The 14,188-nt window shown below is 38.1% G+C and overlaps 1 protein-coding gene across 3 annotated transcripts in view; it reads right to left on the reverse strand.

Moving 5' to 3' along the window:
- The window catches only part of RBPJ (recombination signal binding protein for immunoglobulin kappa J region), a 56,560-nt gene that overhangs the window by 9,880 nt on the left and 32,492 nt on the right, over nucleotides 1-14,188 (reverse strand). For all 3 annotated transcript variants that reach the window (XM_082758918.1, XM_082758919.1, XM_082758917.1), the window contains exons 3-7: nucleotides 13,148-13,243; nucleotides 3,507-3,672; nucleotides 2,227-2,401; nucleotides 594-731; nucleotides 269-381 (exon numbers count right to left, since the gene is read on the reverse strand). In XM_082758918.1, the coding sequence (XP_082615044.1) occupies nucleotides 269-381; nucleotides 594-731; nucleotides 2,227-2,401; nucleotides 3,507-3,672; nucleotides 13,148-13,243 (688 nt within the window). The remainder of the gene's footprint in view (nucleotides 1-268; nucleotides 382-593; nucleotides 732-2,226; nucleotides 2,402-3,506; nucleotides 3,673-13,147; nucleotides 13,244-14,188) is intronic.

Raw genomic sequence — 14,188 nt, forward strand, 5'->3', positions numbered from 1 at the left:
TGCAGATTAACCTACTTCGGTAGGTTTGAATTTTGAATTCAAATTCTCTGCGCTTAATTTACAAGCTGTTCTTTACTTATAGAATTAATACACAGATATAAAGATAAAATATGCTTTTATTAAAATGAATGCCATTTTCCATATAAAGTACATATTACTAAAAGGAAAGATATAAAGCCAGAATTGTAAACAATGCAAAACCAACTATGCAATTACACTAACTAACCATCTACAAATTAATTATAGCACTGGAGAAATTAAACTGTACCAGTCTTGGGAGTGCCATGCCAGTAACTGAGCATACAAGTTTGACAGTCTGCCCATAATGAATGTAGCCGTCTCTCACTGTGAATTCTTCTCCTTCTGATTCATCATCATCCACTGCACGAAACAGGAAGTTCCACATTATTTGTTTTAATAAATGTTTTTCTTGATAAGAGGAAAATTTAATATCACACTATTACATCAAATACACACTCAGTAACAAAACAAATCTGAGCTTGGGCAATTAATAAGGAAGAAAAATGCAGGACTTTTTTTGTGGGGATGGAGGGAGGGAAGTTAAAAATACATATTCCTTTATTTTTACTTACAGAGGTGAATGTAAAATGCTCCCCACTGTTGTGAACTGGCATGGAAATTACCGCCTTCTACGTGCAAATATCGGGTGCTAACTGTTTGGGATCGAAGTCTATTAAATAGTGCCACTTTTGTCCCTGATGCAATACATACTGCAAGGAATACATACAGACTTCAGATTATAAAATTACTTTGCTAGTACAAAGAAAAGTAAGAAAAAGTCACAAATACAATAAATAACTAATAAATAGTGGAAATCAAGAAATAATTCTCACGTAGTAGTTAGATTACAAAATATTTGTGACAGACCAAAACTGGTCACAAAATTACAAGTGGGAAACACACACGGGCTGTTCTCCAAAGGCATGCTAGTTCACAGAATTATGCCACTTGGCCAAATTGGCCAGTGCTTGCCAGATGATTTTTTTTTCTTCTGTTCACAGCTTTCAAACAATTGATTATTTGAGCAGAAGCTCTAGCTTACCCTTGAGAAGTACTTAAATTACTTTCAGTGATCATCACATTTGAAGTATAAAGAAATCTATTCTTACAAATGACAATCAATTCAAAGGAAGACAGATACAAGTATATAAAATTGTAACCATGCAACCTGAAATTCTCAGATCTGAACTTACTTATCACTCAATAGGGAGAAAGGCAAAGTCTGCTCCCCTAAAAAAATTCAGCAACTATCATTTTGTTGTGAAAACAGGCACATTTCTTTTACTTGGTTCACATTTACTACTGAAGGATGCTTGGTTCATATTCACTGTCCATCAACACTATCTGTCTGAATACAAAGTCAACAGTGCATACTCTGAGCCCACGGGCGTGAACTGCACAGCACCAGTCTGCCTTTAGTCATGTGGCAAGCTAGCACCCCGAGATCCACATTCCATAGGTGAATGGGTTCCAGCCCAACACAGATGGAAGAGCCTTTTAAAGCACTAGTGAAGAGAGAGAGAAAAACAAACAAAAAAAACCAACACGGCATCTCTTGAGGTGCTCCAGTGGAATGCAGGCAAAAAACTTTGGAGAAAAAGTAAAAATGCTCCCAATTGTACATTAGCACCAGAGATATCTTTAGTTAAAAATCATGGTAAGCAAGTAAATCTGGGTGAAATATCACCATACAGATTTCTTAACCAATTACTTAAAAGTGATCATGCAAAATATATTAGAAGTAAAAACAATATGAAATGGCATGAGACAGGAAGAAGGTGGCTGTGACGTGAAGAGGCGCAGTGTGGGTAATGTGTGTCACTCTACCATGATATGAAAGTTACCTCTTTGCTACTGGTCAAAATATCCTAAGCACCAGATCAAGGCAGCTTAAGGGATTCAACAGCTTAGGAAGCTGAGATAGAGCATTCTTTATGCATTTGCTTACAAGGATTTCCTCCTCAGAATAAAGTTTTTGGGTGGACCTTTAATATTTACTAAGCAATTGTGACTGCATAAAACCCAACACTATAATCTATATTGGAACACTTCAAAATATATTCATGTACAGTTCTAAAGTAAATTAGAAAAAACATTCAAATTTTTGTTGTATTTTATGTTGTAGTCAAAATCTCAGAACACACAAAAAATGAGTAGGAGGCAAAATGAATTGCTACATAAAGAAAAGAACTGTGGAATACTTACAGTCTGCATTTTTCAGTGACTGTTTCTTTTTAGAAGGCTTGGAGATGACTTTGATTCGTTTACTGAGGAACACACCGATGTCATCGCTATTGCCATAGAACATTTTTACGGATAACATGAAGTGCTTTCTCTTGTCTGAATCTGATATGTATAACGTTTTGGCAGTGCAATAATTCTGTAGGTAAAAACATACTGTTGTTTCTTTTTTCAGATTAGCCCAGTTCAAGAAGCTATATACATCATTGTGAACAAAACTGGAAACTGACATATTATTTTCTAAAGCAGATCAGAAATTGCTTTCTCCATCTCTTCCCCCTACTGACAACGCTTGATTTTTTTTTCCTAATTCATATGGAACACTTCCATATGGACATTTTTTAAGAACTACTGTTTAGCTTTGTGAAGTTTAGCACCTGACTTCAGTACTTTAATTTCTTTCTAAATACCTTTACTAAGGCTAGAAAGCAGATGATTAGAGCCTATAGCTGTATCACAGCCACATCTGAGTGGGTGAGAGCACTACTAAAAATTACGTTCAGGTAGAGCTATAAAGGCAGTACAGCAGACATGCACAAGAAGCTGCTTGGGCAAAAAAAAAATGCATTGAAACAAGCTTTTCTTGAAAAGATCAGAGAGGATTGGGTTTTGAAGCAAATGGAAAGTTACTAATAACTACACGCCTGAACTAGGTGACAGCAGGAGCTGAAAAATCTCAAGAAGAACTTTTGTTATCCTTCATTTTAAGAACTGAGTACTCAGAAACCACACAAAACAGTGTCTATCTTGGCATAACAAACACATTTCTGAGAAATTATACTACAAACTTTAAAGCTGCAACATCTTCAGTGGAATTCTGTGAAATCATGTCTTTAAGCTACAATGTACACATGGTATGTATTTTGCAAAACCTCCTTGAGTTAGTAACTGCTCGTGGAAGCAACCAGCCAGATTTCAGACCAGTTTAAAGAATCTGTTCAGACCCAAATCATCCATCTAATTGTGGTCACCTATTCACTGGCTTCCATGGCAGCAAAATAAAGAGTAGCAGTTCCCTCATCCTGAATCAACAACCTAAAAATGTAAAGTTAGTACCTTGCTATGATCCCATGAACCAAGTCCACTGACTGAGCTGTCCTATATTTTTGAGGTGTTTTTTAAACCACTTATGCAATATCTGCTGCAGTGTAATGAGAGTTACAATAAACCACTGCATTCCTTGAAAGATGCACCATGGAGTTAACATCCTTTGTGGTAATCTGAATGTTTTATGACACTTCTACCTTTCCTTCCAAGTTCAGCTGCTGCATTTCTTGGTCGCTGTTTCCTATCCCAATGAAGGCGCAGGGTTGTGACTCTTGCTCAGTACAACCATCCCGTTCCATTTGCTCTTTTTTTTTCTTCCATCCACTGCCCATAAGATACACACATGGAGGGGGACAAAAGAACCTGAAAATGAAAAATGAATTATAACATTACACCCACTTTTTAAGAAAAAAACAAACAACAAACATTGAGACACAAACTGACATAGGCCCAAAGCTTTCTCAATCAATTTACACTTTGCATTACAGTTTATACACACATGCCCTTCATTTGCATTGAAGATTTCCTAGAATGCAAATCAAAAAAAAGAGAAAAAGCAAGGAAAATTAGCATTATATGTACTGTCACCAAGCATATTTTCAGTTCAATGACAGCTAATAGTATCTCTATAAAATGAAAACACTTTTAACCTTTACAAAGGAGAAATACTCTTAAAAAAAGAGGAAAGGCCTTAAAAGTGATGACAGTGTTTTGCTTTTGTAGATGATTAACATGATTAAGACACACAGGAGTGTTCCAGAAATTAATTTAATGAACAATTGGTGATTACAATTCCTAAACATCTTGGGTTTCATCATCAGCAAAGGAGGGAGTTTCTTTTATCCAAGCATAAATCTCTTTTAGGTGATTTTACATCTTCATCAGTAATCATAAAAAACAAGATTTACTCTTTAGCAGCACTGACTAAATGCTATGTCAGTCTAAATGCTATTTAAAGTATTAAGTTGAAAAATAATTGCACTGTTACAATACCATGTATTAGTCTTGAAGTTTCTGCAAAATTTTAAAAGGCAAATCCTATTTGCTTTTGGAATTTAGCCAACAGCTGCAGTGTTTTTATCATCACTTAGTTAAGATCAAAGTTGAAAAAGCAGCAGAACTACTAGTATATGCTAGCTATGGAGGAGGCTAAAGAGGCATGAAGGGAAAGGATGACTGAGAAAGTTTCTAATTATTCTAATTCAAATTGGAATATAGTACTTAATTTGGCACTTTTGAAATCCAAAGAGGACTCCTACTTTATTCCTGTAGGTAGGTACAATTTTTTGAAAATGTGGCCTGGAACAACCAAGTTCATGGACAATTTTTCTTAACTACTTTGCTAACCTTAATTAGTGCAAGTCAGCTTTAGTATGAAATCAAGCTTAATATACTTCATCACTTCAACTATTCAGCACTATTAACAGCAATAAAATTATTTTAAGTAATAGACTTCTAAATAGAAGAAACCAAAATCCTTCATTACTAACAATATAATAAAAATGTAAATAGTAAGAACCCATACAACTAAACGTAAAGATTTGTAACTATTTCAGTTAAGGCATACAATTAACTTACATTCCTTATTAGAGAAACAAACAACAACAACAAAAAAATACACATAAAAAGCCAACTTTTAAAAGCTTATCTTGCCAAATGAATTCATAGTCACAAATTCTCACTTAAACGTCTCGCTCTTTTGCAAACACATCAAAACTGGTGATATACTAATACACCATACAGCTCAAATATCTAGGAAAATCTTTCAAAGCACAACACACACTCTGTTTTAAAAAAAAAGGACTGCCTACAAAAGGCAATTTGTAAAAGGTAGATTCATATAGGAGGCCAAAATATTTGCATGTTTGAAACACCCATGAAACTTATTTGTGGACCTGCTCATACAGTTTGCTTTTTTGATTCAAAACCAACAGAACTAAATGATCTATTCCCTCCATTATGATAATCCACTTCAGCAGAGACATAGCATAATGGTTTTTTGTTCCTTTTATTGCCTTCACTGTTTTGAAGGACAGAAATCTTGATGAATATGGAATTGGGAGCTAATGGAAAGCCACTCGTAGAAGTGAAGTGTTCAAAGTTAACAATGAACATTTTTCCTTATGCTTATTGCATCAGTATTAACTATGCACATTTCATTTTGGAGGGTAATTATGGGTCAGATGAAGACAAGGATTTTTTTTTTCTTCCAGTCAAACATTCAGAACATTAACACAACAGGTAGAAACTTGCCAATTTGCAAAGCAGATGTTTCCTGATGAATCGTCAACTTGAAAAACTATGCAATAAACTGCCTCAAAACTATTTAACAGCTTCATAATAGTGACACAAGAGAATACTTCCACTAGCCCAGCCTTCAATGAAAAAGCTGAAATTTATAGTTATCCGACATTAGAATGCATTAGTCAAACTTTACTGCTCTAAGCAGAGAAGTTCTGAATTTTGAAGAATTTGACTTCAAATAGAAAGAGCAAGCAGTAATAAATAACTCTTCTGTGACAGCACACACCATATATACCACCTTTTGGCTTATTATATGCCTTTTGCTTACTATCTTTTGCTACCTGACATCTGTTCCAGCTTTCTTTGTGAAGATGCTGAATGATGCAGCAGGGAGTATTTAAAATCACCATGAGTATCTCAGACACTAATCCCCTTCCCTTCCTACTGCAAAGTTTTCTCCTCAAAACCAGTAATATATTTCCTACTTTTCAATTGCATTTATTTCAAAAATCAGATCAGCGCAGATTACGTGACCTCATTTCCCTCAATTGCTTCTCTACCTTAAAGGAGAGATGACCTTAAAATACCTTATGTTTGTAATGACGAATATGTCAGTATGTCATTACGTCAACCATGTTCAATGATAATGGTTAAAGTCACAGAAAAGTATTGAAGTGCAAGGCGTTTGCTTTCTGCAGAACAACCTAATTTATACTCCTTATATTCCCAGCTCTAGATGCAAATACAATAGCTGTTGTTAAAAATCTATTCTGAGGATCACCCAAAAAATAAAGCAAGAAATAACGCCTTTAACATTACACCGAGAAAATTCTGTCTGCAGACATTTAGGATTATATTTAAAGAAATGTATCCAGACACACAGACATGTATGTGGGTGGGAAGGAAAGGAAGAGAAGTCCCAAGCTCTGTATTACAAACAGGTATAACACCATGAAGAAAGCATCACACATTTGCTTTTCTTCCTCGTGTAGTCTTTTTGTTTGTATTACTGGTCAAAACACCTGAAAAAAATCCCAAACTTTTTTCCTATCTATTCACATTTCAGCTTTATTCTAACCCAAGTCCTTTACATGACTACGGCCGGTAGGTGGCAATAAAGACCTGTAAGAAAGAAGCTTTAACCCACTGATGAAGAGAAAACAAGCCACAACAATTACAGCTCTTTCTGAATTGAAACTGAGAAGAACACTGGAAAACTTTGGATTACTGAACAAAGAAATAAACCTTTAACTTAGACCATTTTAAGTTAGGTTAAACCTACAAAACGAGAGGAAAGAGTGGGTGACCATGATTTCAGTGGGGTTTCTTATGTGTCAGCCATCAGATACAGACAAGGACAGCACGGGGGCTTTTCACTTCTGCTTTAAAACCCCAGGAACCCACATATAGAAAAGGTTAACTACCAATTTTCTATGCAGAAGTGTGAATAAAAGGCACAAGTATCCTCCTATTTCTAATTTTCGCAGAGTATTAAAGAATGTGTCTGATACGTCTAAACTAAGTGCTAGGAAGCATCTTTCCTTAACAAACCATGCCCCATGTAAATAGGAATGTAAACACTTATGAGAGGCTGGCTTTCATGTAACTGTGAAATGGAAAAAAACGAGAAAGCAAATCGCCTCCCCAGAATTAGTTAATTTAGGTAATTTCCAGTGTTACTGATGGGGAAAACGGCAGGACAATGCTTGGTGGAACAAATGAAACTGCTCCTCCTTCAGCAACCTTTGACTTACAGGGCCGACCTCTTTTTTCTTTAACCACAAGCTAAAGTAAGACTGAGTGGGAGGCAAAAATTATTCTGAAGTATTAATCTGACCTATAGCAAAAAGAAAATGAGAGGTGCTGGGGGAAAAGGCAGCTGCCTCTGGTTCTTCTGAGCTTGGTCAGGATTTTCAGTACAGAAGTAACAGTGGAAAACCACAGAGGACATGATTTCCTCTCTGGATTTATGACATGTTCTCTTAATACCTCTTCTCTGTGCCACGGATGGACTGGTAATTCTTTGTTGCATGCACAGTAAAACAAAAAAGGGCATTCCTCCACGAGGTTAACACCTAACAACTTGATCTGGAAACCACATGAGATCTGATCAGCTCTTTAGGCTCGTTCTTTACTGGAAGTGTAGCAGCCAGGAACAGCTTCATCGGACAAAACCCACTCCACGCCTGTTAAAGCCTCATGGCAAGGTGCAGATTCAGTACCTCCTATTTGTTGATTTAAGGCAGGGTGACTGGCTAAACCAGTACAATGTTTTGGGATACCAGGTTAAATACACAAAGTACTTTCAGCAACCTATCCCCACAAGATGCAGTTGAGAACAGATTCCCTGTGGACACCTGGTTTCTCAAGCAGAGGCTGCCTTCTCTCTGATGCCCCCTCACACATCTTCCAAGGATTTGTGACTGGTGTAACCAAAAAGGCACTTTTAGACTAAGCTAACATTGGGACTGATGTTAGCCAGGAAAGATCAGAGAGAGGATCAATCTGCAAAAATCAGAAGGCCTCCACTATTTGCCTTCTTTCAGTATAATTTCATTTCAACCAAGGGAAGGGAAGGACGTAGCACTACCAACTATATTAAGGCTACGAGCTTAGAAACGCAGTACAGGAAACAGAAGCAAGCTGTTACTCATTGCTTCTGACACATCCAGCCCACCAGACTGGAAACCGAATGTTTTTTCACGGCAAGAGCACCAAGCTGAGGTGTCTGAGGGAGCTCCCCTTTATTCCAGACGACTTCAAGGGAAGAACAAGATAATTTCCAGTGGTTTCTGAGTCTTGACTGCAACAATCGAAAGAGGAATAGGAGGAGTCTTTGGCAGAACCTGCAATATTGTTTTTAATCACAGTCACCCAAGGAGAGGGCAATATTCCCTCCGCCCCTTCAGCCAACTAAAGCCAAGCAATGCAGAGAAATATGGTACTTCGAGTAGAGAAGCTACCCTTACTGAACCTGCCAAGAGGGGAAGGGACAGAAAGTAAAATCAGAGCAGGTTATGACATTGCTACCTCGCTGTGATGCACTCGGTGCTCTTTCAAAACCACAGGGCTCTGTTCCCTAAGGTTTGCTTTTTCATATATCCAAGTCATCCATCCCTCTGCTCATCTTTTGGAAGTCAGTGCCTTACGGAGGATTTAGAGGTGTCTACCACATTTTGTTTAACTCCGGGGTGCCACTAGCAGGGAAGTTTTTCCTTTTTACCAGCTGGTCAGTTGGGTCAGGGCAGGAGGCTGGCAATTGCCCACACTGCTCTGAGCATGCAAACACCCGGCAGCCTTCTCTCCTTAGGAGCTGGATGGCCTGACAACATCCACTAAAGAACACAACACAACACGAAATGAATGCAAAACAATGAGGTGCTAGAGTGCTGAGGATAAAGAAGTGGAGCCATGAGGTAAGCCCTAGAAAAGGCTACGCTCTCAGCAATAAACACAGTGCAGTGTTTGAGCAGGAATTACAGGAGGTCCTTCACCAACAGCGGTACAACAAGATGCAGCTCGAACATTCGCAGGCTAATCAGCAGTGATAGTGTTGAAACTGGAACAGCGTGTAGCCCACAGGCACCAGCCTGGCCCTCAGCCGCTGACAAACATCATCTTGGTATCCAAAACACTCCAGTCCTTGCAAGTGTTGAATGTTCACACTGTTCAAACTGCGGCCCTTGTGCTAAGAAGGACCGGCCTCTGAAGAGAGAAAGCTCAGTGAATAGCAAGCATGGGCAGGAGGGAAGGGACACGACAAGCACAAGCTGTACACCCACACTCACTACGACTCAGCATCACCTGAGCCTCTGTCAGCTGAATGCCTTTGAAAGACAATGGCCAACCAGCAGGAAACATCAGGCAGAAAGTAATTCAGCTCAAGGCCAGCACCAGGCTTATAACCTCCCGACTTCTTCGTTAAACTGAACAACAGGAATTCCAGAAAGAGCAAGGCTAATAAAAAACGTCCACTCAAAGAAAGAAGCCTCCCTTCATTAGCACACCATTATTTCGGGACGAGTATCAGGAACACTCAAACTAATGCAGAAAGTCTCCACATATGTGGAAGCAACCTGGAGTTGTCCTTCTGTGAGGACACTAAAACCAGACCATATCATGAGAGACCTGCTTTCAACAGAGCATTTCACCACCTACTAAACCTCATCAAAACAGAGAAAGGCAGTTATTCCACCAGACTTTTAATTATGCCATGCAAAGTTTAGTAATGATAAATATCTTCCTTTTTTTTCCCCAAACACTGCAATATACCTTAATCTTTATGGATCAAAACCTAACCAGTTATAGCCATGCCATACTGAAGTCCTGTGGAACATACGGCATTTGTCAGTAAAAACAGGTATGAGATAGGTCTATAATGATGTACATGTAATGATGTACAGAAACTCTCTGTAACAACTCTCTTTAGAAATGGTATTTACTATTAAAAAGGATGAAAACTTGATTAACTAGTTGCATAAAGTAGCCTTAAAATGTCACTAATTTCTCCTCAGTCCAGCGATGCAAAAGACAAAAAGGGCACTTTCTGCTAGGAATAAACCAGAAGCAATTTAAAAACTCAATAAAATAAAATAAAGAAGCTAAGTAATCATTCCGTTGCACAAAGTACCTTGGGGGCACACAAGGATACAAGGATTTAATAACTAGAATTTTTGGTTATGCTGACAATCCAGATAACAACAGGACATCATTGCTGGTGCTCACAGCCTGGGAGGTAGCAGAACAGTACCAGAAATAGTCTAAAAAGTGGGTTAGTAACATAAAAGGGGTTTTAACTGAAAAATGAATCATTGGCATGTATTCCAAACACCTATTTCATCCCTGTACCAGAGTGGCAATCAGATCACAAAATCGTCTAGGTTGGAAGAGACCTCCAAGATCACCGAGTCCAACCTCTGATCTAACACTAACACATCCTCCACCAAACCATATCCCTAAGCTCTACATCTAAACGTCTTTTAAGGACCTCCAGGGATGGTGACTCCACCACTTCCCTGGGCAGCCTGTTCCAATGCCTAACAACCCTTTCGGTAAAGAAGTTCTTCCTAATATCCAACCTAAAACACTCCTGGCGCAACTTTAGCCCATTCCCTCTCTTCCTGTCACCATCATATTATTTTATAACAAGCATCCCACTGTTTTAATTCCCAGCCTTCTTTTGCAGAGCTCTGAAATCCTGCACACCACTGACACGCTCCCATTTTTAAGCAGGGAAACTGAGATACCTTTCAGGAACAGCTATGGCAGTGCTGAGTTAGGCAACTACACTGCACCCCACAAAATCCAGGTGGTAGAAGAATGCCTAATGCTACTTTGCAATCATTTCAAGCAGTGAGAAACGAATTACTAATTTACAGAGTGCTACCAGTACTCGAGAGTTTAGGCAATGTATGTGCCAAAGTGACTTTCACAGCACCAAACGAGGCATATGCACATATTCAAGGCAACAGGAATTTACAGCAATGCTATGAAAAGCACGTTGGAGCTCCCAGAAACTGTTAGCAGATAATCCAAAGCTCTGCCCTGTGTTCTTCATAACACTTAAGTTTTCCAGACAGTAATGGAACATTTAATAATCAAAACAGCGTACATTATCTTCTTATTTTCTCCCTCCTTCTGATGCAATTTGTTCTCCAACCTAATGAGACACAGGGCAGGTTTGCAGAATGTTCTTGCTTTCACGAGAACTGCTCTGGCCCCAGGAGAAGAAACCGACTGAAGTTACAACCGAGCTGTTTCGAGATTTTCTTTCATATCTGCTGGCACGCACCTCATTTCTCTGGGACTAACGCGCTTAATTCCTCTGCAATGAGCCTCCACTATGCAACTCTTGAATGACAACAAAATCTGGGAGGAAAACAAACTGAGGTATCTACATTGCCATGGTTAATCTTTGGCTGTTAGATTTGCTGCAAAGGGTTATTTACTGCTGGTAAGGCCTTGCATTACAGCTCTTTTGCAGGGCAGTGAGCAGCAGAGGGCTGTGTAGATAAATACACAGTAGAGCCACAGCACACTTGCCTGCTTCTCTGCCCTTCCTCCTGCCCTGAGTGCCCATTTGATTCTCATCAAGAACCTCAGAAAGATCTAAAAAGCACTCAGAGTAAGTAAGCAAGTGGAGCTGCTGAACCAAAAACTGCAGAACTGCCCTAAAGAAAAGATTTGAGACACTGACTGTCAGGGAAGAGGACACATCTTGGAGGAGAATTACCCAGGCACAGAATACTAAAGAACAGTTTGCACCTCCATGACCCACAAACATCAGGGAACATGTTTTAGATTGGTAGTATTGAACAGAGAACTTCATAGGCTTAATTCTACTGTATATCTATATTCCTGTTTATTAACATTTGCCTAGGAAAACGAGTTAAAATCTCCAATCTCAGAAAGCCGTAAAAAGCAATGATGGATTACACAACCATGGGGGAAAAAGGTTGAAACTTCAAACCCTTGAACTTGCAGAACGTGCTCTTCTGTGGTGAAGAAACATTACAAATCCAAAGGATCTGAAAATTCCTAATTGAACACAGCACTATTTATTTTAGTGAAATTCAAGGTAGGAAAGTAACATTTATAATTAAAGATGACTCTATTTCATCCTAAGAGGACTAGAATCTGTATATCAAGAATCACCCTACTTGCTTCTACCACTCATGCAAAAAAAAAAGCATCATACAGAGAAGACTACAGGAAATTCACCTTTGCATAAAAAGCATTCATCCTCACATCTTCCTGTAGGGTCTGTCCCCTACCTATTACTGAAAATTAATTGTACTGTATTGATTTTTGTAAGAGAATGTTTATCACAACCACGAGGCTAGCAATTTCTCTCATACCAATTTGAAATTACTCGGGACAAAACTTCTCCACAAATAGTCACCAATAATCACCTTCTTTACTCCAGGCTTAAAATGCCAAGTTTACAGTTACGCATATTAGATGTTTTAATTTACTATAAAAGACTAAACTATTAATAATGGTGAAAACATCTAGACTTTTTTTTTTTTTTTTTTTTTTTTTTTTTACATATTTGATTGAAAGTTAGTCAATAAACTGAGGTCATCATTAAGCTAATCTGAAAAAAAAAAGGTTGTGTTACGCCTCTGATTATTATGATGTGTTCTTTCTGCTCTTCAAGGCAGTACCCATAACTAAGAAATCCAACTAGCAGAAGACTAGAGAAGCAGCTGCATTATGCTGGGATAGGATGGGACAGGATGTAAAGCAAAGCATCCAGCCTTTCACCCAGTCTTTGGTTCTCCCTTTTGGATAGCAAGACGAACAAAGAAGAACCTCCTTGAACATCACGTTATCAATGAAGCCATTTCAGTCCAATGGAAGAAAAAATTCACCCACAGAGAGAGAACCTGTTGGCAAGAACAGGCATCACTATGTCAAATGCCACAGGTTTGCACATTTGTATGTTTTATATGGACACCTTTGAATTTATTTAAGCTTCTCCAGGCTATAGCACAATCTAAGGGATTCTGCAATGTATTACACACCAGACCACACACTACAGCGTCCCTAGCTGGAAGCTGTGGAAGGAAGTCAGCAAGGAAAAGAGACTTACCTTTTTTCATTTCCGTATGATTTCTGGGCAACTTTTGCATGGAGTATTAGCACTGTTTGATCACCTCGCTCCTTTAGGTAATTTCGCATTGCTTCCCTAAAAATTAAAAGACAGAATAAGTTTTGAAAGTTCTTTTGGTTTTGCTTATAGTTACAATAATCCAAAGGCCGCTTTAGGACAAAAAAATACAAATGAAATTGAAAACAACAACCGTTAGTACATTGATAGGGTGAAGATAACTTGTTTTGTTTGCTATGACAACTGCACAGCAAAAACAACAAACTATTTGGTATCAAGCTAGCAGTGCATCAGTGGTTTGTGGTCATTTACAGCTACTACTGCATTGTCCACAAAAAAGGATGTTTGCGATATGAAATCATCTCAATGCCTATCACTGTAACACATTCAAAATCTGACTTTGTAAAATTCAATCCAAATATTCAATTAGAACCCAATTCAATATTGTCTCTTTAACCAGTACAGTTTCTCATGATAGCAACAAATTGTTCTGGAATTTCATTTAAGCTATTAACTGAATCAATACTTTTGTCATGTTTCTGTTAGTTTTCTTTTGGTTATGAAGATAAGAAAAAAAAAATCTTTATTGTTTGATCTAGTTTTCTAGAGAAATCTTTATTTCCTGCATACAATCAGGCCAAAAAAAAAATAATAGATTTTTCTATCATTCATCATCACTGTAATGACAGAAGTCATAAAAGCTGTAATTACCTCAGACACACCAACAGCCATTCCTTGAGAGAAATAAGAGAACAATAAACCCTATCATTCCTCTGTATAATAATCTAACTGCTCATTAAGCAGCATGCCAAATTCAACACCCTAGGGTTTAGCTGTGTCAAAGTGCTGACAGAACATTTTTAAGTCCCTGGAGGAGCTTTTGCAGGTTGAATGCCCACCAATGCACTCATCTTCAAAGTCATCGACCATACAAACAAATTATGAATTTAACAGGAAGTTATATAAAGAGATGAAACCTTACAGAAGAGGAATTTTTTATGAACTGCACTGAACTGTTGAACT

This window comes from Aythya marila (assembly GCF_965140915.1).
Source record: "Aythya marila genome assembly, chromosome: 4".
NCBI classification, from domain to species: domain Eukaryota; kingdom Metazoa; phylum Chordata; class Aves; order Anseriformes; family Anatidae; genus Aythya; species Aythya marila.